The sequence below is a fragment of the Phacochoerus africanus genome, chromosome 2 (genome assembly GCF_016906955.1).
Source record: "Phacochoerus africanus isolate WHEZ1 chromosome 2, ROS_Pafr_v1, whole genome shotgun sequence".
In the NCBI taxonomy this organism is placed as follows: domain Eukaryota; kingdom Metazoa; phylum Chordata; class Mammalia; order Artiodactyla; family Suidae; genus Phacochoerus; species Phacochoerus africanus.
This window is the reverse complement of record NC_062545.1, coordinates 171,476,008-171,502,883: the sequence shown is the minus strand read 5'-3', so window position 1 is coordinate 171,502,883 and position 26,876 is coordinate 171,476,008. Positions and strand designations below refer to the sequence as shown.

The 26,876-nt window shown below is 42.5% G+C and overlaps 1 protein-coding gene across 2 annotated transcripts in view; it reads right to left on the bottom strand.

Annotated features, from left to right (window-relative positions):
* The window catches only part of THSD4 (thrombospondin type 1 domain containing 4), a 549,832-nt gene that overhangs the window by 91,766 nt on the left and 431,190 nt on the right, over positions 1 to 26,876 (bottom strand). For both annotated transcript variants that reach the window (XM_047767202.1, XM_047767203.1), the window contains one exon: positions 3,446 to 3,650. In XM_047767202.1, the coding sequence (XP_047623158.1) occupies positions 3,446 to 3,650 (205 nt within the window). The remainder of the gene's footprint in view (positions 1 to 3,445; positions 3,651 to 26,876) is intronic.

Below are 26,876 nucleotides of genomic sequence, written 5' to 3'. Positions count from 1 at the left end.
ACACTTGTGGACTATACATACTGAGTATGTACTATACATACAGAGTATGACTATTATTATTAACAGAATAGCCTAGAACAAGTCACTTAAATATGGTGAGTTTTAAAAAAACCTTTAAAAATGAGATGATTAAACCATCTTCTGCCAGCACTAGTAATACAAGTCCTTACGTTTTCATAGCAATCTACTTTCTATCTCTATCAAGTTTGGGAGTCAGTCATTTTAAAAATATCAAGTATTTCACAAGCCAATTTTTTTTTTTTAACCACAAACAAGAAACAGGTCATTCAGGAAAACAACAGAGTGACTGAAGAAAACTTGTTAAAGTTGTGCATATTTTTAAAAGTGATGATACATGTTTGAACTATTCATCTCCCCTATACTGCCTATCCTACAGAAGAAATGATGCAGACGGCCAAATCCATTTTGTGCATCAAGTCAATTGTTTGTACAAAATATAGTTTAAGTAGAAAATAAAAAGGTAAGAAAACCAAAACTGTTACCATTATCTGGAACACTGTGGAGAAACCCTTCACATATCTCTTTGAAAAATGGTTCAATGTTTGAAAATGCATAATGTGAAATACAGTCATTGGAAAGTTCAAAAATAGCTAAATAGACTTGTGCTCTAATAGCTTACACATCATCTCAAACAGCTGCAGATGGCTAAACTTTTAAAATACGCAGGCTTCACAGAACAGGAGATTTAGCAGGACAAGTGGAATAGGTGAGAAGAACACTCATGATGAGAGAAAGACCATTCCATCCACCAAGCACATTAAAAGAATGAATTTTATAGTATGTGCATGATATCTCAATAATAAAAGAGGGAAAACAAAGTGCCTCCTGGGTGATGTTACATCCCAAGTGATGCTTAAGAGCTATGAACACAAGCCCCTGATCACCACTTCTGGAAGCTCCTCTTATGCTGGCCTGCTCTTCTGTTTCACTCTTCCCCTCTCTGCGCATGAGGCATGTGTAATATTGCCACGGACTCTGGAGTTCTCACACATCCCATTGGTCACTGGGCACGGGAAACCGAACTTGATTTCCCGAATCACCCTTCCATTGATTCTGGGTACTTCCATTCTGCTCTACCTCCTCTTCATCTTTTTAAAGGAATTTTAGGGAATTAGGGACTTTGGATTCCAGGAAATACTTTAACACACTGACAAGTTCTCTGAGACAAAAGAAAGAGAATGAAAGTTTGTCAACTGCTAGTAAGTGCCAAGGACTCTGCAGGGTCCTGAATACCTATTATACTATGGATTCCCATGAATACTCATAAGGTCAAGATTCTTTGTTTTTGTTTGTTTGTTTTGTTTTTTGTTTTTTCCTTTTTACAGACGTACCTGTGGCTTATGGAAGTTCCAGGCTAGGGGTAAAATGGCAGCTACAGTTGCTGGCCTATACCACAGTCACAGCAATACCAGATCTGAGCCCCATCTGCAGTCTACACCACAGCTGGTGGCAATACCGGAACCTTAACCCACTAGTGAGGCTGGGGATCGAACCTGCATCCTCACAGAGACAACGCTGGGTCCTTAACCTGCTGTGTCACACCAGGAACTCCTCCAGATTCCCTTTCCCATACTCTAGATGAAAACACTGAGGCTCTGAGAGCAGTTTCCACTCAGACATCTAGTGGATATTCACCCAGATATCTATTTTACCTTTGGAGGGCACAGCTTAAAAACCACTTACTGAACAGGATTAATTCAAGCCAGGAAAGTACTCAAAACTATGCAAATCTCATCAAAAGTGGCATAGTTTGCTGGTGCATTTAACATAATCATACTTCAAATAATCCCTCGAAGAACATTTTTCATTCTAAGAAGATGATATTTATGAAGATTTGCTCTTTTAAGAGGATAAAATAAAGGAGGCAAAAGTTTATATATTTTTTTTTCAAATAAAAGTAACACACAAACCACTCCCGGGGAAACTAGGCTTATTGCCACTTTGGTGGCTCCTGGGTTTGCCAGAGTAAACATAACAGCTTTCCACTTTAGTTGGGTTTGTTTTAGAGTCCCATCTGCCATCTTTTCCTCCTCCTGCCAATAAAACCAAATGAAGCTAATTTTGTGTTTCCCGAGGCAGAGAAGGATGTGCTTCCCCGGGCAGAGAAGGAAGAGCCATGCAATCTGGAGTTTTCAGGTCTGGAATTATCTTCTGGGGGGATCCTGGTACTCAAAATTTGCAAAGTTAATGATCTCTCAATTGCTGCAGCTGCATGACCCATGGTGCACCAGAACTGCTCATGGGTATTATCTCTTGGTAGACTAATTTGCTTATAGACTCCCTGAGTTCGAATCCCAGCTCCAACTCTTCCTTTGCTGTGTGACCTTGGCAAATTCCTTATGCCACTGTGCTTGTCTCCTTATGTACAAAATGGGGAGGGAACAGCTCCTATCCTCTAGGGCTGCTGAGAGGGTTCAATGACTGTAAAGCACTAAGAATAGTGCCTAGCACATGTCTGTGCTATTTCAATTCCTGTTAAATAAAAATCATTATTAAAAAAAAGATTATAATTTAAAAAAAATTTCCCCCCAAAAGAAAATTCCTGTTAAATAAATACTTTTAAAATAAAAATGTATGTTGCTGTTCATTAAATGACTTTTAACAATTGCTCTCCTTACGTTATTTTGTCAACTGCTTTGTCCATGCTTATATGAGTTAAAACTGGTAAAAATTAACTTTCTGTGGCCCAATTTGCTTTGCATAAAATCTGCCAGAAACAGAAGAATCAACAAAAATCTCCTTTTGTTGGAAAACGGGTTAAAGATGGTCCCCGACTATTGATGACATTGCCCAAAACGTTTGCTGAGGGATTCTGCGGCTGTTCAGAAGATACACACATACTGTTGCTCCAGGCTGATGAAGCAGAAAGAAGAGAAAAACGACTTTTGCTTTAGGCCCATGGAGAGTGAAAGTCTGGACAGGATCATCAGTGGCCCCTGTCCCCCTGAAATTCCAACAGAAAAAGACTGGTTTTTTAAAGAGCCTCCTCCATTTCAGAGAAACAATTTTAGCCCGTTCTCGATTTCATAACCTTGTTTCTCTTGGAAGGAACAAAGAGAAATGTTCCTTTGGTTTAAAAGTGTAGAAATTAAACATTTATTTGCCAGAAGGACTTATTTTTATGTTTGAATTTTTTTTTCCATTATAGCTGGTTTATAGTGTTGTGTCAATTTTCTACCCAATTCAAAAATGGGCAAAAGACCTGAATAGACATTTCTCCAAGGAAGAGATACAGAAGGACTTTTTTTTAACTTTCTCTACCCAAGGGTCTTGTTTCAAGGGGAGGCCACATGGTGCTTTGGCATTCCTCAGTGGCATCTTGTATGTGTCCAAGGACCTCTGGACACTGCTGTGTCACAATCCTGGAAGGAATAAATCATCTGGTAGTGACAGATGGTTTCCTCTGGAAAAAGACCAAGCTTACCCAAATAGTTGTTGCTCTTGTACATCTCGGTGATGTTGATTTTTGTGGCTCCTTGGGGAATCTCAACAACTCGGTGGTAGCCCAGGCTGGTGAGGGCATGCTTAAACACACCCGACACAACCTGACAGCCTGTGTTATCGCCTCCGCACACCCCACATTTGTCCACGACTTTGTCGGAGCCTAGGTAGTCATCACAGCCAATGCTCTGCAAAAAGGTGGAAAACAAGACTCTTGTAGCATATGTCAGGAGCATCCTGGGCAAGAAGGGTGGGGGTGCCTGAAGATCTTTTGGTAGGTCTCAATCTGACCTTCCTCCTGCCCCCAGGAGGGGCAGGTTCACACTTCCCTTCACCCAAAAGATTTTCCCAGAGTACCTACTGTGGGAAAGAATCTTCTTTGCTAGGTATACATGAAATGTACACTCCAGGGGTGAAGTGGGGGCCATAGAGAGTAAACAAGACAAGGAAGTGAAACCAAGTGCACTTGGTGGTAAACGATTAGGAGAAAAATAGTAGAGTAGATGAACAATGAGGGTGTAGGGGCTGGACACTTACTTACACACATTGGACAGTGAAGTAATTCTGAATGTTCATCCCCCTGTTGGGCTCTGAGAGAGGAGAGGCTAGGTTTTTATATAAAGAAGTTTTGGGGGGACATGATAAGCTCTGCACCTAAAACTGGGGTTTATCCCCAATTCTTCTTCTGCTTTTTATTTTCTTTAAGACTTCACCTGTGGCATATGGAAGTTCCCTGGCTAGGGGGTTGGATTCAACCTGGTTGGATTCAAGCTGCATCTGTGACCTACACCGCAGCTTGCAGCAATGTTGGATTCTTAACCCACTGAGCAAGGGCAGGGATTGAACCTGCATCCTCACGGACACTATGTTCTTAACCCGCTGAGCCACAATGGGAATTCTATGTCCCCAAGTCTTCTCTTCTAAATGATGGATGACACAGTTAGCCACAGATCCCCAAAAGAAGTGTTCTCAGGCCCCATTTCTTAGGGAATTAAATCGAATCGGTGGAGATCTGGGTCCCCACTGGTCACTGCGACTCTGAAAAGCTAAGCAGTAGGATTTTTGCTTGGCTCTGCCAAAACATTTTCCCCAGGGCAGAAGGGTACAGGGAAGCAAGGACCAGAAACATCCGTAAATGGGGTGATATGCATCTAAATAACGGGGTCCTCTTTGTACAGGTAGTCTCCTTAGGGGTCAACGGAACTCTGACCTTCCTGCATTTCCTCCTGAAAAGAATCCTCTCCTTATACATCCCAAGGTCTTTTTGCTTTATCTCCCCCCCTCTCTATTCATGTATCTCTTAGCAGTTAAACCTAAGAACAGAATGGAACGATCTTCATGGAATCCTTTTCCACTTCTGTTGCTGATTCCACAAAGACTCACATTGACGTATCCTGAATTTAATGCTGGAACATGTGGTCTGAGTAGAGAAGATTCTGTCACATTTTTGTGGGCAGATAGAAGTGAGCTGATTGTAGTTTGGACAATGAAATATTGGGATGACAGGATTATGTCGGTGGGTTAGGAGGATAGGAAATGATGCTTGAAATGAGAATGGTATTCTAAAACTCGAGACACATGAATCACAGGCTTGTGCTGGTTCTGGAATTCTAAGAGCCATGGTCAGACCCCACCTCAGGGGCAAAGTGGTTAGCAAACCATTCCAAGTCCACTTTCAATTTTGTTAAACAATCCTGGGTCTGTTCACGTGGGTCCTCTAGGTCAAATCCTAGAGGCAGAGTCATATCAAAACGTGTTCATTCTTCCCCCTCCGACATCATGTTGGACTGACATCTTTCTGCGGGCTCTGTACATCTGCATTATTACTTCCATATTCCTGAGTGCACATTAGTCCATCAATAATAACTGATCCCTCCTCCCAAACAGTTTCTCTGTAAAACATTATTTTTGACAGTAACCGAACATCATCTCAGTATGTTCATCCATATCCAATTAGCCTTTCAAAATGCCATGTTTGCTATATATTTCTCCTCTCTCAAATATTTCCTGCCCTTGCCCCCTGCACATTTTAGCAGACACTAAGGAAAATGCTTTCCATGCACGGTTTCTACTTTGCACCCCTACTCTCCGGGTTTTCAAAAAAAGGGGGGCCACCATCAGCAGAAGTTTGGGAAAGCAGAACCCATGTTAAGTAAAGATTCTAATTGAATTAAGGAGATGCCTCTGATTGTCTCTGATGGGGAAGATGTACAGAGAAGCTGGCAGCATGCACTCCCTACCCTGTCTAGCAAAGCTCACCTTCCTCCCATCTCCCTCATGACCCATTCTTGCTACTCCTGCACTCATCTTGTCCCAGCCTGAGCTCATTTCCTTGGGGCCCTCCGGGTAAAGGGAACAATGTGCACCAAGCACAGAAACAGCCAAGAGCACTTAGGATGTAGGAAAGCATGCTCACAGACAGACACACTTGAAGTGCCGGGCTGCTGGGAGGGGTGAAGGGAGACTGGAGAATTTAGCTGTATCTGCCAAGGATCCTGACGGCCAGGGTGAAGAATGAGAATTTTATCCTATGGCATCAACAGACACTGGGAAGGTGAGGGCCATCCTCAGGTGTGTTTTTCAGATGATAACTTTGGCTGTAGTGAGGAATGGGTCTTAGAGTGGGGAGAATGCACAGTCTAGTCAGTCTTTCTCTTGTCAACAGGGTGTATGGGATATTTCTGGAATGAACAAGTGTCTCTGAAGACAGGGACTGACACTGCATGAACCCTCAGCACCAGCCCAGTTAGAATGGGATAATCACAAGGCAAGTGCACAGCCATGGATCGCTTCAGACAACCACAGACACAGACAAAACACTGTTTTATCTTGTAAATCAGATACTGTATTAAAATGCTCTGCACAGTCCAGTGGTGCCATTAGATCTCCTGTATGACACAGCTACTCTGGATGAATCTAGATATGGGGAGGGTGGGCTGCAGTGGTTTTTCCTGGTAGATGTCCAGCAGCCTGCAGGTTGGCTTCAGGGAAGCTGCATAAGCAATTCAAGAACAGAAGGTAACATCCTGTCTCTGCAGGGCCCATCTCTGGACTCCAAGCACTCACGGTTCACTCCTTAAGAAAGAAGACAGAACAAGGTATGTGTGTGCGTGTGCGTGTGCGTGTGTGTGTGTGTGTGTGTGTGTGTGTGTGTACCTTCTTTGAGGGGTGACCAGAGGCTAGTGGAGCATGCTTCTAGTGTTCTAGTGGATACCCAGGGTCTCTGAGAGGCTGGGTTGCCATGGAGTTGCTAAATGTTCTACATGCAGTTCACAAAGCAGGAGGACAAGCCCAGCTTGAGAACTGGGCAGAAAACATGCATTCAAGACCTTTAGCTTTAGGACTCAGGCCGTAGGCAAATTACATATCTGACAAGTGTCCCTTCTCCTACATAGGGGATTACGAGGATCAGATGATATAAAGAGAGAAAATTTGGACTGGCAGTCCAGGCAAGGCATAGTTCAGGAAGTGATCTTTGGGTTAGAATCTAAAAGACAAGAAGGACCAGCCACAGTTCCTGTTGTGGCTCATCAGGTTAACAATGCAACACAGTGTCTGTGAGGATACAGGTTCCATCCCTGGCTTTGCTCAGTGGGTTAAGGATCTGGTGTTGTCACAAGGTGTGGCGTAGGTCACAGATGTGGCTCCCATCCACTGTCGCTATGGCTGTGGCACAGACCTCAGCTGCAGCCCTGATTTGACCCCTAGCTTGGGAATTTCCATATGCTGTGGGTGTGGCCAAAAAAAGGGAAAAAAGAAAAAAAAGAAAGAAAGAAGAAGGAGCAGCCATGGCAGGATCTAAACATGCAAACATCTATTTTATCACTGGTGTTGAATGATTGCACCCAGTGGGCCATCTGGGAAATCCCAGGCTAAATCAGACACAGGTCCTGCTGAAGGGAATTTGAATCTAACGGGGATTATTCGACACACATGCAGAAAATCACACGCTATCAGGCAATGAGGAATCCCTGCATTCTCAATATTATGCTGGGTCAGATCAACTCTCTCTGAGAAAGCTGATAATTAACAATGGAGTGCATAAGTCTGGAGAATGTGGCACTAGGGGAATGGTGAGCAAAGGAAGAGCATTGGAGAGATACTTAGGAAGCAAAATAGTGAGGAAGAAGGGAGCTTGAATCATCTCTTCCTCCTCTTCCCCATCCTCCTCAACATCATGGTATCTAACATTTATAGAGTCTTTGCCATCGTCCAGGTCCTCTGAATACGTAGTTTACTCCTCTACTCTTAAAGCAATCTATGGTTTTGCTGAAACACTAGAAAACTAAGACTTGGGAGAGAGATTAGGTAACTGGCCCAAGACCATGCTGCTTATCAGAGGTGGGACTAGATTTGAACCCAAATCCCATTCTTGTAACCATTATGCAAAAACTGCCCCCCATCCCTGTCCAAAGGATCAGGTCATGCTGAAGGTTCTAGCTTTGTTGAAGGAGTGGATGTTGGCAGTGACCTAGGTGCAGAGGAGCAAGTTCAAGGCTCTGTTACCATGGTGTCTTAAGGAGAGCTTGGCCCTGAAGGGACTCTGGCATTCTCCTCTTACAACATTATAAAGCACAAGGCACATTACGTATCTCTCCCATGTTGACTGTTACACGTATGATAAGCGAATAAATATTTCAGCTCATCTTATTACTCTTTTAGTATTATAACTTTATTATGCAAAGTTTAAGACTCGCAAGAAGTTGCAAAAATGGCACAGAGCATTTCAGTGACTTATCACTCAACCTTCCCCAGGCAACACAGCACATTGTCAAAACCATGTATTTCAGGGACATTAGAATAATTAATGTATTAATAAACCTTATTTGGATTTGCCGGTTTTTTTAATGCACTTTTTCTTGGTGCAGAGGTCTTCAAAATTGTATCACTTGTATAGATGCATGCAGTCTGTTACCTTCTTTAAAGCAGCTGCTGTTCTGCTCCAAAACATGACTGAGTAATTGCTAAGTGGAGCTGATGTCATGGAGCGGGAAAGTAGTTCGGCATGATGGAAAGAATGTTGGACTGGGAATCAGGAAACCTGGAGTGTACTCCTGGCTCCATCCCTGACTTGTGTGTGATGCTGGATGGGACGCTTCTCTCTAGGTTTGGCACTGAAAATATTTCCACCACCATCTAGGTCTTTCAGAAAACAGTGCTCAGAAGTGAATCTGACCTGAGTTCTGGTTTGCAAATCAGAAGTCTGGTCAATTGGTCTCTGATGAGGATGACTTAACAGTGCTGGTCTAGGTCTCTAACCTTGTTCAGAGGCACACCAAGGTGACATCAAGTGGGTATTTTAGCTGACACTGGAGTCTGCCAGACTTGGGTCTTGTGCTGCATCATTCAACCGGTCAATTAGTCATTCTGATCCTTAGTTATCTGAGGCTGGGGTGGCACACTATCTACTTCGTAGCACTGTCGGGAGGATGGGATGAAGTAAATACTCAGGGCATTTAGCAGGATGCGGTGAGAGGGTGGTTTCTCAGAAAACACTGGATTTATCATTGTCTTCATATGCTTGGTTTCATCTGGAATCTACTCATTTTAAAGTAAATCCTGTCATCACACAGGCACTCAGACCCACCCACTCCTATTTCTGCAGCACTTTCTATTACTTCTCAGCTGCAGATATTCTCTTCTTCATTTGGAGAAATTCAGAAGAGTCTAAAGAGCTAAGAGAAGGCTAAGTTCACCATAAAGGTGAGACGCCTTACATAGCTCCTTCAGTCAGTGCTCCAAAGGCACTGAGTGAAAAAGGACAGAACAAACATCTGGTCCCTGATCTACCTTTACCTTGGTTTCATCTTTTTTTCTTTGCTCACCGTGTATGGTCATTCCAAAGAGATATTTCTTGCTGTGTTACAAAGGCAGTTGGACAACTATCAGATATCCTCTTGCTCTTCCAGTGATTTCTGCGACACGTTGTAGGAAAATTTTACATGTTGCAAGCCATTACAGGAGAAATCACTCAAGAACTGCCCCCCAATTGTGTGCCAAAATTAACATAAATGAAATTTCCTGTGGGAAATGAGAAATCTGGATGACATATCTGGTGGTGAGGTTCACAGGGAGGAGGCCTCTGCCCATCATGGTGGGGTAGGCTGGTGCCAGGCATGCACACAGTGGAGTTTCTGATTCCCCTAATGGGAAGCAGATGTTTCTGTGTGCGCTCAATAAACACACCAGATTGGGTAACCTCAGCTGGCTGGCTAGATGACACCACCAGGTAGAACAACGTGGCTTAAGAATCATGCTGTCACAACATGTGAGAGAATGTTCTTATTAAAGTGATTAGTAGCTAACACGAATTTTCTTATATTTACGATGAGCTAATTCGTGGAAATACATATGGATGCCAAAACTTTTATGCATGACATCCTCTTGAAAGAAATCCTTTGCATATTATAAATATCTCCCTCCTATTAGGGTCAAGAATATAGATCAATATCACCTTCCTGGAAAGCTTTTTAGCAACATATACTGTTTGACCCAGGAATTCTTCTTCTAGGAATTTTCGTTAAGGAAATAATAAGAAAGGATGCCCCAAATTTTTGTGTGAAGGAGCTCATCACAGTATTCTTTTTTTTTTTTTTTTTTGTCTTTTCTAGGGCTGCACCTGAGACATATAGAGGTTCCCAGGCTAGGGGTCTAACCAGAGCTACAGCTGCCAGCCTTTGACACAGCCACAGCAACTTGGGATCAGAGTCATGTCTGTGACCTACACCACAGCTCACAGCAATGCCAGATCCTTAACCCACTGAGCGAGGCCAGGGATTGAACCCGCAACCTCATTGTTCCTAGATTTGTCGGAGTCGTTAACCACTGAACCACAATGGGAACTCCATCACAGTTTTATTCTTTTTTTTTGTCTTTTTTTGCCATTTCTTTGGCCGCTCCCTCGGCATACGGAGGTTCCCAGGCTAGGGGTCAAATGGGAGCTGTAGCCACTGGCCTACACCACAGCCACAGCAATGCGAGATCTGAGCCGTGTCTGCAACCTACATCACAGCTCATGGCAACGCCGGATCCTTAACCCAGTGAGCAAGGCCAGGGATCGAACCTGCAACCTCATGGTTCCTAGTTGGATTCATTAACCACTGAACCACGATAGGAACTCCCACAGTTTTATTCTTAATTAAAAAAAAGAAACATCCTAAATGTCCAATGTAGGGAAATAGTAAAACAATACATAGAAAATCTCTGGGAAATACCAGATGGATCTTTCTCTCATTGTTATATCCTCATTAAAATTTTCTAGCACTTGTGCTTGCATGATTGACCCTCAGTATAGTTCAGTACATGTTTCTGAAGAACCCTTACTATGTGCCAACACGGTGTTAGGCAGGGCAGATGTGAAGGTAAAACAAACACAGTTCCTATTTATGGTCCAAATCAAGGGTTGGCCAACTACCACCCACTGGCCAAATCTGGCCTAACACCTGCTTGTGTGAAAAAAAAGATTTTTTGGAACACAAACATGATCATTAGTTTACTTATGGTCCAAGGCTGCTTTTGGGTTACAACAGCAGGGTTGAATAGTTGCAACGGAGATAATATGGCCCACAAAGCCTAAAATATTTATGATTAAGTAATTTACAGAAAAAAAAAAAAAAGCCAACCCTTGGTTTAAATCAAAAAGCAGACACAGTCTTTCAACACAGCGTGTAAATATTCAGAGGGAGATGTGCTGAGCCCTGCAGAGACAAGACTGAGGCTCAGGTCGATGGTTCCAGCTCACCCCTGACTGGCTCCCCTCATCCTGTATCACATGCCACCCACTTGATTTGTCCCAATGTGTCTCAACTATAAAACAGAAAGCAAAGAGTTACCTCTTACCTCAGCGGTTTTCTTTTTTCTTTTTAGGCTGAAAAAAGCCATACTTTTTTTTCAAACAAAACCTCATGCAGAAACAGAGGGACACCAGGATATAAAATGAGAAAAGCAGAACTGTTTTAGTTGAAGAGGGGCTGGCAGGGTTTGGAAGTCTAGCATCTCACCTTCCTGCCTGCTCTTCTTCCTCATGGCCAGGGTTTCTCAACCACAGCTCTAGTGACATTTTGGGCCAGAGAGTTCTTGGTTGTGGGGACTGTCATTTGCACTGTAGGATAGTTAGCAGTACCCCTGGCTTTTACCCACTGGATGCCAGAAACAACCCTCCCCCCCCTCAGGATGACAAACACAAATTTCTCCAGACACTGCCAAATATACCCTCGGGATCAAACCCACCCCCAGTTGAGAAGCACTGCTCTAGGTTATTCAGCTCTCGGGACAGTTAGCAGCACAGATTCTCCCCGAAGACTTTAAAACAATGGAGGTTTCAGAGAAAGGCAAAAACAGTCATCTGTAAGTGTCAGAAGCTAATGAGCAAAGAATACTTAATTATCCAGTTTTAAAAAGACACTGTATTACCACCATCAAGCTAGCCAATAGCCTTCTGGAGCTCTTAAAGCTTGCCTTTTGCCTTAACTTCAATATGAGCGGGGTTACATACTGAAAAGAGCACAGCTCCTGGCATACAGTAGGTGCACAGTAAGTGCTTGTTGAAGGAAAGACAGCTGGTTGAGGAATCAAGAGATCAAAGGTAAAGGACGAATTTGCTTCTTGCACTGGATCATCTCTAAGTCTCTTTTGGTGCTAAATTGATTTGGAAAGAGACAGACAGAGAGAGATACAGCCCTAATGTGAACAATCATGCCACGTCGGACATTGGAGGAATTTTGACAAAATTAAATTGGAAACAGAAATCAACAAGAGCCAAACTAACAGTGTCATTCATTTGAAGGGAAGAAATGGTCCTTGGGATAAAAGGTGTTTTGGCTTCCTTAATGAAGGCAATTGGGAAACTGGTGCTCTGGTTTCAATCAAGCTTATGGCTGTCCCTTTTCAGTACCTTATCTTGTTTCATTAGAGAATAGCACCTTAGCAAGTGACTCAATCGGAAGAAAACGTTGGTGCTCTCCGGATTCTCAGTGGGTGAGAATCAACTGCAGCAATGTTTACAAATCTGAGGGATGGGATCCTGAGACAAAAACATTTGCTATGTGGTGAGAGAATTACCACCCCTTTTCCCACTAGGGTGGCCTTGCCCACCCTCCCCCAGGTGGTATTCCAAACTCTAACATTCTAATGCTTCATTTTTTTTTGTCTTTTTGTCTTTTTGGGGCTGCACCTATGGCATATGGAGGTTCCCAGGCTAGGAGTCAAATAGGAGCTATAGCTGCTGGCCTACACCACAGCAAGGCAGGATCCGAGCCCAGTCTGACCTACATCACAGCTCATGGCAATGCTGTATCATTAACACACTAAGTGAGGCCAGGGATTGAACCTGTGTCTTCATGGATGCTAGCTGGGTTCGCTAACCACTGAGCCACAATGGGAACTCCCAATGCTTCACTTTCATGATCTTCTTCCGTAATGGATTGAAAGGGGGAGGGGCATGAATAAATTATGACAATGACAACAGTTTTATTATAAAAGTGAGGTGTCCACATTTTAGTTCAGAAAAGTAGAAACCTTTGGACTTCTACTTTACTTCTAAAATGTAAGACTGACTGGTAAATTGTTTGCTTAAAGAGAATTCTGTTTAAAATATTTGGTCAGGGAGTTCCCATTGTGGTGCAGCGGAAACGAATCTGACTAGGAACCATGAAGTTGCAGGTTCAATCCTGGCCTCACTCAGTGGGTTAAGGATCCAGTGTTGCCATGAGCTGTGGTGTAGATCACAGACGGGGCTCAGATCCTGCTTGGATCCTGTGGCTGTGGTGCAGGCTGGCAGCTATAGCTCTGATTTGACCCTTAGCCTGGGAACTTCCATATGCCACACCTAAGGCCCTAAAAATAAATAAATAAATAAATATCTTAACTCTACAGTGCCCCAGAAGGGACAGGTCTGTCAGGAGCTGGGTTTGGGCTGCCAAGGGGTCAGGACTAGGAAATGCCTTGCAGAAAGCAGCAGAAAGATGCTGTCTACATTCTATAGAGCCAAATTGCATAGTGGGCTGATGAATTGTGCTCTAGAATGGAGGCTGTTTGCACATGGGCCCAACTTTCACAGCCTCCTGGGTGCAGACAGCCCAGGTCCACAGGTATGGGTCCAACCGGAGGCCCTCAAAGGCCTCTGGCTGAATGCAGTGACCAAAAGCCAATGTGAGAGACACATGCAGGCTTCCTTGTCACTTTCTTGACTCACAGCCTCTAAACATGCCTGTTTGCATTTTTCTCCACAAGATGGCACCTACAAGCCTTTGCAAAAGGGTCCTCACATCAGCAACTCCTTTAGGGACCTGAAACAGTGGTTAAACATTAAAAGGAATGGTCATTGAGATAGATAAGAGTGGTGGACTCAGAAATTCAGCGGGACTGCCCCTTACTGTGCTCTTAGGTGCAAGTTTCTGCCATGTTGGTTAAGATGTGATTTTCATTTCTCAAAATGGTTTTGTGGAGCATGTAAAGATGTAGGTGGAATATTCAGGCCTTTTATTTCCAGAATGTCCAAGAAAATGCTTTAAAAAAAATCTGTGTGAGTTAAACGATGGATTACATTTTTTTTGTAGAGGTCACTGGGTGATCTCTCCAGGGATGGTGGAGGAGATTGGCTGGGTGGGTGGGTGGGTGGGTGGAGATGAGAAGAAAAGGCTGGCAACCGAGGCATGAGGGGTCAAATCCCAAGACCCTTGAGTGGGAGAAGGACACAATGAAATGCTTTTTTGGAAGATGCTTGGCAGATACAGGCAGCAGAATCAAGATGGAAGAGACTAGAGGCTGAGAAGCACAAAGACAACTATATTAAGATGGGCACAGAGGGAGGGAGGCCTGGACCAGAGAGATGGAATTAGAATAGAGGGCAAAGGCATGCCAACATTAGGCTGAAGGAATGACCAATGGATGGAAGAAGGATGGTCTATTGAACATGAAGGAAGGAAGACTTGGAGGTCCATGGCTTTGGAACCTGGAAGAACAGAAGTGTTATCTGTTTCAGGCAGAAGCCTTCCAAGAGGGGCATGTTATTGATGGAGCTATCTTAGAGCGAGGGTCTGAGGGTAGATCTTGATAGTCATTAATTTATTCATTACATTTAGTCATATTCATACTCTCTCCCTCTTTCACTGGAACTTTCTTCTACAATGTTAAACATTTTTATTTTAGCTTTCTGGATGGGAATCCCTTCAAATTATATTTTTTCCTCCTCTGTTTTGGTTTCCTTTTTAAAAATAAAGAATAATAAGCAGCTTTGATCTTCTCCAAACCTGTTGCTACACAAAGTGTGGTTCCATGGACAAAAAGCAAAGGCACCATCTGAGCGTTTGTTAGAAACCCTGGTCCCCATCCCAGGCTTAATGAATCAGAGTCTATATTTGAGTAGCATCCTCAGGTGAGTCCCATGCCATAGAAGACTATTTGACTTTTTAGGTCACTTTTTATTTACTCCACATTCTTTCTACTTTTCTCAAGTTGTACAACCAACTCTCCTATCCAGTCAGAACAAAGACAGCACAACACTGTCACCCTCTTGGTTAAAAATTAAAAAGGAATAGTGTCTTTGGGAAGCTTTTCTCTGTGATTTTTTTTTTGTCTTTTTGTGTTTTCTTGAGCCACTCCCATGGCACATGGAGCTTCCCAGGCTAGGGGTCTAATCGGAGCTGTAGCCACCGGCCTACGCCAGAGCCACAGCAACATGGAATCCGAGCCGTGTCTGTGACCTACACCACAGCTCACAGCAATGCCAGATCCTTAACCCACTGAGCAAGGCCAGGGATCGAACCTGCAACCTCATGGTTCCTAGTTGGATTCATTAACCACTGCGCCACGACGGGAACTCCCTCTCTGTGATATTTTTAATAGGGACAAGGGTGGCGATGAGACATACATTCATAAACACAGTATCTGGAGAATCCCAGTACTGGACAGTAAGAAAGGCCCTGGAGCCCCAGCCCCTTGCTTCAGGGATGAAGAACCAAGTCCCGGGAGGGGAGGTGACTTCTCCAGGGTGACAGAGAGAGGACTTCCTTGCTAGAAGGGATTCATTTTCACGATACTATGCCTTCCCACTCCTTCCCAGGCAGGGTTTCACTCAAACGGTCTATGTTCTTTTTCTTCTCCTTCTTATGTCCCTATAACCATGTGAAAAAGGTTTTCTCTACCAGCTAGAATGGTGACTCCTTTTGGAAAGCAAACTGTCTCTGTGATAATACTTGGACAAACTGCTTGGGCTGGTAGGACCCTGAGGCCTGGGGGTCAGCAGAAACCCGGGCTACAAGAGATAATGGCTAAAGTGAGATATGGCTAAATAGGAGAAGCGTCTGCTTTTGCTTCTAGAACTGGAGACAGAAGAAAGGAACAGAGAAGAAGAGGAGAGAAAGCAGGCGATTTGGGGGGGGGCAATGAGAAGCACTGAGTGGTTGGGAGGACACTTCATATTGACCTTAAATCTGAAGTTTACTTGCTGTGATTTAAACTTCTCTCTGTTTCCAGCCTCCCAAGTCCTCACTGAAGCTCTATATCTACGTTATGCCTATTTTCCTGCCTTTAGAATTCCTGGTTTTGGTTCCTTTAACCTCTTTTCATTTCCATAATCTGAAATAAAAATTTCTCTTCTATGTTGCCATATCTCCAAAAGTCTTTTCTTCTAGACACATGGACGCCCACCTCGGAGCATCCCTGATGCACTCTATACCTGACGGGTCCATCAGTCTTCTGAGCCCTAGTTTCCTTCCCTGTAAAATGAGGGCATTAAAGAATAGTTTCTCAAATCTGTTGTGAAGATTCAATGAGAAGATGCAGGTGAAGGCCCCCAGTTCGGAACGGGCCTGGATTTGGGAGTGGAAAAATGTTGAGGTGCTTTCCTTCTTGAGGCTGTGCCTGCCTCCTTTCGATGACCTGTTCTTGGGCCTGGCCATGGGAATCCTGCTTCTCACACCAGGCACACATGTTTCTGCACTAACAGAGGAGGTTGGTCTGTTTGCACTGTTCATAGAAACCCCATCTCTATTTACCCAGGATTCTCAAGTAGTCTTCCAAGCCAACAGGCAAACTGCTGTGATCTATTTGCATTTCAATAATGTGCTGGGACAATGCAGATCAAGAATTCCAGAGATTTTCTTCTAACTTTTGACTTCTCTATTAAAAAAAAATATATATATATATATGTGGGTTTGTTTGTTTGTTTGTTTTGTCAGTCTTTCCTGGTTTGTCTTGGAGATCAGTTATGGAAAGTCTCAAAAGCTGTAAAGAGATTTTGTTCATTATAGAAACAGCAAGGGAGTCTATGGAGGGAGCTTATGGCTTAGGCATGTTGGAGCACTGTTTTAAATGGATTGTAAGTGGAAAACAGATGCAAATAAAGATTCAAGCAGCTCCCAGGGATTCAGGCAGTAGGAAGCACCACATACATATCTAATAGCTATCATGGGTAAGCGACTGGTCAGGTTGCCAGGCACCTAACACGTTATCCTGCTTAATTATCCTGACTCTCCCTATTTTATCAAAGCTCAGAGAAGGTACGTATCGTGTAATATAGAGGTGGCGAAGGTGGGTTTGAATGGAGGGACTTCTGGCTCCTTCTCCTTCGCTATTTGTACAGTCCCTTAGCCTAGTGGAAATCTTTCTCTATCTACCTTAAGAACAAAGCCTGGCAGATGGCTGACCAAGGACCACATACACCAAAGGCTACAATGTCTAAGAAATCAAATAAGGTACATTCCCTCTTATTGCTTCTATCTCTAGAGCTGCTCTATGGCTTTCCCCAAGACCTGGCCACAGGGGAGCTACTTGTGGTCCAAGGTCTCCCCTCCCAAAAGGACTAACTGAATTGTTTCAGCATCTCCTGCAGCTTCTCTTGGTTCTCTTGCTCCCCATGCTGTCTCTTTCCCCTCATGCAGTGCTCATTCACCCAAAGGAAGGGACATCTCCAACACCATCCTTCCTTTCATACCAAACTCTTAGGTCCAAACTTATTCACTGAAAGAGTAGCTATTTTTCTCATTTGTCTTCCTGGGAATGGAAACTGTTGGTTTTCCAGGCTGGGAAACATTTATGACTCAAGGAAAAACATCATTCCATGGGGCGGGGGGATATCATTACCCAATCCAAGAGCTTGCTCTTTAGGGCAAGCCTGACCAAGAAATCAAATAAAGATAATTCCTTCTTATTCTCTCTGCGAACCATGGATGGGCCCAACATGAATATTTATTTCATTAAGAAATAAAGACATTGTGTTCCATGCATGCTCAGAAGGAAGAAATCTGGATGAAATATTTAAACACCAAGGCTCCTTCACGCTTCTTTTGAAGGATGGCTAAGAACAGGGTTATCTGTCAAACTCAATGTGTTCCATAATAATAATTCAGGTGGCAGCCAGATGAATAATGCTCATGCTTGCAGGGAATTTCCCTTCTTCTGCAACTTTAGACCAAAAGGTAGGGCAGTGGCAGACATGATGCCCACACATGGTTTCCTGGTGACTGCAGGAACCATATGCACTTGTGTACATAAATATTTAGGTCATGCAAACCAGTTGGATAAACACTGATTCTTCACCTTCTTTGGTGGAACCTTGAAATTCTTAATTCTCCCCAGTCCTTTCTTTAAACAGCTCATATTTATGAGCTTTTAAATCATGCCCCACAGATGTATAAGCATAAGAAAGGCTAATGCTGTGGTTTCAGGTAATCTATCCTGCATGTGGCTCTGAAATTTATCTTCCCAAGACACTGCTGTCATCATGTCATTCCTCTGGCTCAAAAGGCTTCCTGATGTCAGCTGTCACTTAAACAAGCTGATTATTTCCTCCTAGGCATTATGCCTATATCTGAGTTCCTGGTTCCAGGTGGAAAGGGGTGCCTGGGGCTATAGCAGCTCGAGAATAAACTTTGCCCCAGGTGTGGATAACTGAATGAAAGTAGGAATTCTGAAAATAATCCAGTATCATTATGTTTTTAAAGCAAAAATAGTCTAAGTGACAGGATATATTAATTCGCAATGCTAATTATTAATTCTATCCTAATTTCATTGGGTTGGTTTTGTGACAAGAAAGGGAGACAAAGTTTGTAAAAACACCACATGGGAGGAATTCAATACATATTATGTCTTATTTAAAGTCTAGTTAAAGAAAACCTAGAGGGCAAATTCAAAGAAACACAAAGAAATGATACTCACTCCTAGCTTAAACAATAGCTGCCTTGGAATGTTATTTAGCTAGAGAACAACCATGTACTTTAAGAATGTGGAAGGGCTGCAAATATGAAAGTAAAAAGAAAAGCATTTCTCTGGCAGAGTAAAAGAAATCCTAGTTAAAAGAGAGCCAGAGCCAAAGTCAAAAAGAGCAAAAATTCAACTTTGACAACTGATGGACTCTTTGGGCCCTACAAGAAAGGTACTTGTTATTCAGAAAGGTCTCCAGAGGTGCTCGTGGATGCCAAGAAAAGCAATAGCAAGAAAGGAAATTGGCATTTGTTGAGAATCTACTAAAGTGACAATATTTACTACCTTTTTTTTTGGCCACACCAGTGGATCCAACTGGAACCACAGCAGGGACTGGAGCTACTGCAGTGACAATGCCAAATCCTTAACCCTGCAGGTCACCAGGGAACTCCCATTTACTACCATTTTAATAGACAAGGAAAGAGGTGACACAGCTACGCATCAGGCTATGAACTCATAGCTACCTAGCTCAAAAACTTAGGAGCAGAGTAATAGGGTGGAAGCGAAACAGGCAAGGTTAACAGTGACTGAGACAGTGGCTATGCTGGCAAACCACACACACTAGCAGGTGAAGAGCAAGAACTGCAAGAGAGAGAGTGAGAACAGCTCTGAAGTGGGTGAATGGAGTCACCACAGAGGCAGGCATCTTGTGGATGCAGACATGCGGCCTGGGGCTGACAGGTGGAAGGAAAGGGGGCCTGCTCTTCCCTGATATTTCACGGAGAGAAGTCTCTTAATATCATGCTGGACTTCCTTTTTATACTCATGGGAAAGCACCAATTTCCCCAAAGCTTTGGGTTCTCTCTTATCCATTATCTCCATGTATTGCCTGAAGCCTGGCACCAAAAACTTTGCCAATTAACTTTTTCCTGTTGTAACGAAAGGATCTGAGGGAGGCTTTCTCTCCAGTGCAGACCCAATGGTCTAGGACTTTAAATCTTTTGGACAGCCTCTGCTTCCTTTGGGGCTCACTCTGTATCAAAACTCCAGAATGTGCTCCTTTGACCTAAAGAAAGAGAACCTGAAATCATGGCATCATGAGTTTCGAGAGAAGGATTTCTCCAAGAGCACCTTTTCTTTGGATGTATTTGGACATTTTAGCGATCCTGGGGTTTCCCTTTTTGGATTTAAGTTATCTTCTTTTAGACTATTTTACATATGTTATGGGCTGTGGAGATACCCCTGTATAGTTTCAATTTGTTTAACTTGTGTTTTTAAATACTGATAATAAACAACCTACTTTTTTTTTTTTTTTGTCTTTTTAGGGCCGCACTTGTGGCGTATGGAGGTTCCCAGGCTAGGGGTTGCATTGGAGCTGTAGCTTCCGGCCTACGCCACAGCCACAGCCACGCCAGACCCGAGCCATCTCTGTGACCTACATCACAGCTCATGGCCACAATGGATCCTTAACCCACTGAGAAAGGTCAGGGATTGAAACTGCATCTTCATGCATACTAGTCAGATTCCTTTCCACTGAGCCACAATGGGAACTCCGAACCTGCTCTTTTTAAGATAAAGAAACTTCTAGAGCTCTTCAGCAGAGGAAGACTATAAATCTATAACTTAATAGGTGCTTCAGTAGAATACCGATTTTGCGTTGTTAATGCCTCCTGTGGGTTTCATGAGTTAACCAAGGCATTACTCCTGAGATGAACAGGGAAGTGGAGTGTTAGAGAGAGTTGCTGGAAGTATCTATTTGAACACTGGAAAATCCTTGCCTCCAAAAAATAGCGACATGTCTACACAAAGCCATTCGGATGGTAACTAGCAGAATGATTCATCTGCTTCTTAGGACGTTTGGGAAAAAATGTCATCAGTGTGGATGAGGATGTTTGTCTTCCTCTCTGCTGTGGTCCCAAGTTATCCACAAATTGAACCAGTTTTTTTTTTTTTCTTTTTCAGTTTTAATGGCCACACTTGTGGCATATGGAGGTCCCCAGGCTAGAGGTCGAATTGGAGCTACAGCTGCTGGCCGATACCACAGCCACAGCAACACGGGATCCGTGCCGTGTTTGTGACCTACACCACAGCTCATGGCAACACTGGATCCTTAACCCACTGATCGGGGCCAGGAATCAAACCCACACCCACATGGGTTACTAGTTGGGTTCATTACCACTGAGCCATGAACAAGGGTGGCATAAGGAATTGATCTAAGTGGCTGTGAAAAATCAAATTTGAATTTCCTTGTAAATTTGGACCTTGCAGTAGCCAATGACTATTAGCAAAAACCACTAATTCTCTTTGCTTTAGAGAGCCACCATTCTCTATTTTATATAAACATCAACAAAATGGATAGGTACAATAATAAAATGAATTTGCAACAAAGGACATCTATATCTTTACCAGAAAAATAACTTTGAAATTTCATTTCATAACAGATTTTTGTTACATAGAAAAGCACAAAATGGCCCAAGAGGGGGAGGAGGAGACTTATTGTAGTAAAATTAGGTTTATTAGCAAGCATTCCCACTAGACATAGAGTGCTAGAATCACAGAACCTAAGAACAGAAGAAACCATAAAGGTTGCTTGGTCTAATCAAGCTCAGAGGAGTGCCTTAAGAGGCCAAGTTCCACATCAGTGTCAGCCTAGGAACTATTCTTCCCTGCTGAGACCCTGGACAGGTCATCAGGGCAATTTAACTAAAATGTGTCTGCTACACTAGACAGGTCAATGGCTTTTAAGCTATTCTAAGGTTCTACTTTAATATTTTTATAATCTTTAAAACATTTTTAAAATATGAAGAACTTGATAAACATTATCCTCAACCATTATATATGCTTAATTATAACACACAGGACACTGCTGCATTAACTCATTTGATGCAGCCCTAAGGATAAACTGCTCGCATTTTTAATCAAAGAGATTGCCTGTCTGTGATTTGCAGTCTGTTGTCTGTCTTAATCAAGAGCTCCTCAAGAGTTGTAAGAAGAAATAAAATTCAGAATTTTATTTATTGGATTCCACATTCTATAGACTAAATATTCTATTCAACAACATAGCCACATTCTCACTTATTGAAGTTATAACCGTTAATGTTTTAATTAAAATTAGCTAATACTAATAAAGCACATCCGGTTTTTAAAATTTATTGTACGATTAAGATTATTCATACATCTTTCTTTAGAAAAAAGAACTTTTCTGCTAAAAGTGAAGACCGTAAGATTAGATAATTTAGCACATGCACAACACTTATTTTATAAAATGCCTTACACATAAATTAGCTCACTGAATATTCCCAGCACCCCAAAAGGTAGATGATATTATTTCCACTTTAAAGATGAGAAAACTGAGGCTCAGGGAGGTTGAGAATATTGTCCCAGATTAGCAAGCTATTAAGCTAGAATGTAACCAGGGCCGTCTGGTCCCAGAACATGGACTGTTAACCCCAACTCTTATTACGTCTCCTGATGACCTTGTGGGTGCCTGATGACCCGAACTTTGTAAGATATTTCTCTTCTTGGCACGAGCCCTGATTCTCTGCGTTTGTTTAACTCACTCCCACTGTTAGGAAGCTCCCCACCTGCCGAGGAAGCTCATTCATCCCTGAAAGACTCTGACTTGTAACAAATTTTCCCCTTGGAAACCGCTCTCTGTGCACTGTCCACCAATGCTCCATAGTCTGATTGCTGGAGACCTTTGGACACTGCTCTGTGCCCTTTCCTTTCTAATATTTTCCATCTGGTTTGATGTATTTGCTGAAAAGAGGTCTTTTCCTCAACATTATCCCTTTCGTCAGGACTTTGGGATGAGACTCTGATGCAAGAAAAGCCCTTGTTTCCAGCTCCAAAGATAAATTATCTGGAAAAACTTCACTGTTGTGGTCTCGAAAATATATTTTCAGTATTGTATCTTTTCTGGCATTTGATTTTCCTGAGAAAATAGGGGCTTAAAAATACCCCTTTCAGGACTCTTTCTACGACAATGTACTTGCCCTTTTCACTCTTTTATTAAAAAGAGGACATAAGAAATTTTATACTGTGAAAAAGATAAAATTACCATTAAGTAGCAATGATACAGAGCAAAAATTGGAAACCCTATCTTTGGAATCATGCTCTCCTGGGACTACAAGCCAGTTGGCCACTCACTGGCTGTGTGACCTTAGGCAAAGTGCTTCAATAAGAAAATTATTGTAATTTAAGCCACAAAAGGAAAGCATTTATCACAGGACTTGGATAAGAGTTTGTGATTGTTGTTAACAATCACAGTATAAAGATCTGGAGTGTTTAACAGGAAGAAGAGCAGACAGACACGCTAGATGGCTGCAAATATTGCAGGCTTTGTCACATAGAAAGAAAGATTTCTTATTTGTGGTCCCAAGAGACCAGACTGGGACTAGCAGGGGGATTGTACAGAAAGACCTATCACTTTATTTACCCTGAAATGGAGTCTCAGTGAGTGCCTGCCTCATAAGACTGTTGTGAGGACTGACTGTCACAGTCTGTATGAAGGGCTTAGCACTGCATCTGGATCATAGTAGATACTCAGTAAATCTTAGCTTACGCTCAACATGAGTAGTCAGAATTGACCAAGGATGGGAGGGTATGGAAGAAAAGGTTTAAAACATTACACGAGTTACTATATTAACAATGAGTTAATTAAACATCTACCATGGGACACAATTCTCTAGAGACAATTCTACTGACACAATTCTCTGTATGTCATATCTCTACTCTTAGTGGGCTGAGCGTCTAGCTGGGGAGAGGCTATCTGTGAGCAAAATAAACAAGAGATAACTGCAGTTTGGGGAAAGTCTGGAATATCTAGCTATTCATCAGTACAGTTTAGGTCTTTATCTGTGTCATGCTGTCTTTTTGCTCTTGGCTCTGAAGGAATCACCTGATTTGGTGGCCTCAACCTACATCAGAGAAATCAGCCTAACAGTGGAAAATTCAAAACTGGTTCTGGTCAAACCCTGGCCCTCTTGCCATAAATTACCCAACAGACTTTGCTATTGTCTGCCCTCGAAGTTCACTACACCATATTAGAAAGTTGCCCTTGTTACTACTATTCAAATATTCCCCCAATATTACTATTTGGGGGCAAAAAAACAAAATAAAACAAAAAACACCATTTTTTTCTTGACTTGTCTCTACTGAAAAAAAGTCAGTAATATACATTATGAGGTATACTATTTCTCATGAAGCTAAAGTAAACATTATTCTGAATGAAAAAAAATACCTAAATATATTTTAGCATTTTTCTGGCTTGTTCTTTTTGCTAAATAGGTTACTCATAACTGACTTAACACCATCCTACAAGAATTAGCAGGTGAGGATACCCAGGATTATATTGGCAGTGAGTCAGGATTATACAAAGCCACAAGATAAAGATCATAATGCTTTGTTGATTAACCTTTTATTTTGACAGCAAGTTGTTTAAAGTATTTAAATCCTAACATTGTCACAGACCTTGTGTTATATCTATGTGCCTTGAGCGAAGAACATAGAAAATTTAACTCTGAATACCTTTCAGAACGAGCACATATTAAATAATAATAACTCCAGAATGAAATAAAGTTTTATGGGAACACTTGGGCTTCCATTTCAGTTTACAGAATGTCTCATTTGGAGAATGAAGAAATTAGAGTCTAAATGCCCAAAGAGGTTTATAGGTTAGCGGATTTTGGTTCTATATTGCAAATGAGGTGTTTATGTCAAAGAGACACTATTAGCTTAAGTGGATGTCATGTTCTATTTATACCTGGCTTACTGGAACTCACTCCCATGTCCCATTCAAGTCACCGGGATTTACTTCACAATTATAGTTTACAAAGTTGATGAAAGTACTCATCTTTTCTTCTGAGGCAAAGGGAATGGTAGGATGAAGTTCTGTTCAACACTATGGCATCTCTCAGTATGTGGTTCTTTTACGTCTAGGTAAATGGAGGATTATAAATTCTTACCACTCTGAAGTTAGCTGTGACCATGTGACTAGCTCGATGTCACACAGGTGTATGGGAGAGTGGCCTGTATCACTTCCAGGTTGAAACAGAATTGATAGTGTTCAACTTTCCAAACTTTTCTTCCTCTGCCAGAGCAAATCTTGCAGACTTTGGGTGAGAAGGCAGTTGCCTAAGATGGTAGAGCCTCCACCAACCTGGGTTCTGAAAGGACTATGATGAGCAGAGCCCCTGCTGGCCCTGTAAAGACTAGAGTGAAAAAGAAGTCTTTGTTCGAGGCCACTGATATTTTGTCATTGTCACTCAGGCATAACATAGACCATTTTCTCTGATATGAACTTCTGGTTAAGTTCTTAAACCTACAGCCAAAAAATTACATAGAATTTCATGCCAAGTGACAAAGACAAGATCACACCAATTTCTAATATCCATTGAAACTATGCTCTGAACTCTTTCTAATGCCTAATTAAGAGTGTACTCTCAGGAGTTCCCATTGTGGTGCAGTGGAAATGAATCCAACTAGTGTCCATGAGGACACAGGTTTGATCCCTGGCCTCGCTCAGGGGGTCGGGGATCTGACATTGCTGTGAGCTGTGCTGTAGGTTGCAGATGTGGCTCAGATTCCACATTTCTGTGGCTGGGGTGTAGGCCAGCAGGTGTAGCTCTGATTCTACCCCTAGCCTGGGAATTTCCACATGTGCGGGTGCAGCCCTTAAAAAAAAAAAAGAGTGTACTCTCCGAGTTCACATTGTGGCTCAGTGGGTTGAGAACCCGACATAATGTTTGTGAGGATGTAGGTTCCATCCCTGGCCTCAACAGTGGGTTAAAGATCTGGTGTTGCCGTGTGCTGCAGGGTAGGTGGCAGACTCAGCTCCGATCTGGCATTGCTGTGGCTATAAAGAGTATACTCTTGCATTGATATATTGTAAATTAAAAGAAAAGTACTGTGACTATGAGAATAATAAAATTTGAAACAGTAGTTAAAACAGCTTAAAAAGATTTTTCTTTATTATATAGAAAAGAGAGACTATTAATAGATACAGAATGCTACTTGCCAATCCCTCATGCAGTTCATGATATTCATGTACACTTTTAGTCTCTCTCTTTTTTTTTTTTGTCTTTTTGCCTTTTCTAGGGCTGCTCCCCTCAGCATGTGGAGGTTCCCAGGCTAGGGGTCGAATAGGAACTGTAGCCGCAGGCCTACACCAGAGCCACAGCAACGTGGGATCCGAGTGGCATCTGCAACCTACACCACAGCTCACGGCAACGCCGGATCCTTAACCCACCGAGCAAGGCCAGGGATCGAACCTACAACCTCATGGTCCCTAGTCAGATTCGTTAACCACTGAGCCACGACGGAAACTCCCACTTTTAGTCTCTTAAGGCTCTGACTTTACCTCTAACTTGGTGCTTCTGGATTATGAGATATAGTTTGGAAAGCCCCACGAAGGGCTCTGTAAGGCATCTACAAAACATCTCATCACAACTTTCTATGTATCACACAAAGCCAGAATAAAACTGAGGCCCACAAGTATCCAAATTCTGAAAATACAACCTGGAGAATCCTGCATTCATTTGTCCACACTGCATATTATCAGCTCAACATGATACCACACCAGAGTAACCATGTCCGGCAAAAAAAGCAGGAATTACACCCGGGATCGTTGACAATCCTGACCTTCACTGCACCTCCAAGTAGGATGCTGCATCCACTTTTGGCGATTATCTTCTCACTACCAAATATTTTGAACAAGCACCAACTTTCACAAATCATGTCTCTTAACCTTTGACCATGGACTCCCACCCTCTCTAGCCTATGGGGATTTTCTCCCTTGAAGATGCTAATGACTTCATTTTAGCCTGTATCAAATAGGGTCATCTCAGTTCTCATTCATTCACAAGAGGACGGCTCATGCCTCACCTCCTGAATTATTCTCTGCCTCTTCATTCCATGACTTTGGCCCTCTGTGTTCTCCTCCTTTCCTTTCCCCCACTTGTCTCCTAACTGTGGGCTTCCAAAGGCTCATTTTGATTCTTTATTAGAACTCTTTAGATTTGTGTTTGCAAATATTTAACATTGGATGGCAGGGAGAGGGGCAAAAAGCTCGGTTCTTGACTGTACTTTCTGTCTATATAGCCCAAGCTGTTTTCTGAAAGCCAATATTTTAAAGAAGTTGTCAGTAAGGGAACCTTTAGTTTTCATCTAAAATTTCAAATGCAAGTGTTTTGAAAGTAAACAAGAAGTTAAAGATTTGTAAACAATGTTTAAAAAGAGTTAACATTAAAAACTTTTTTTTGGAGTTACCGTCG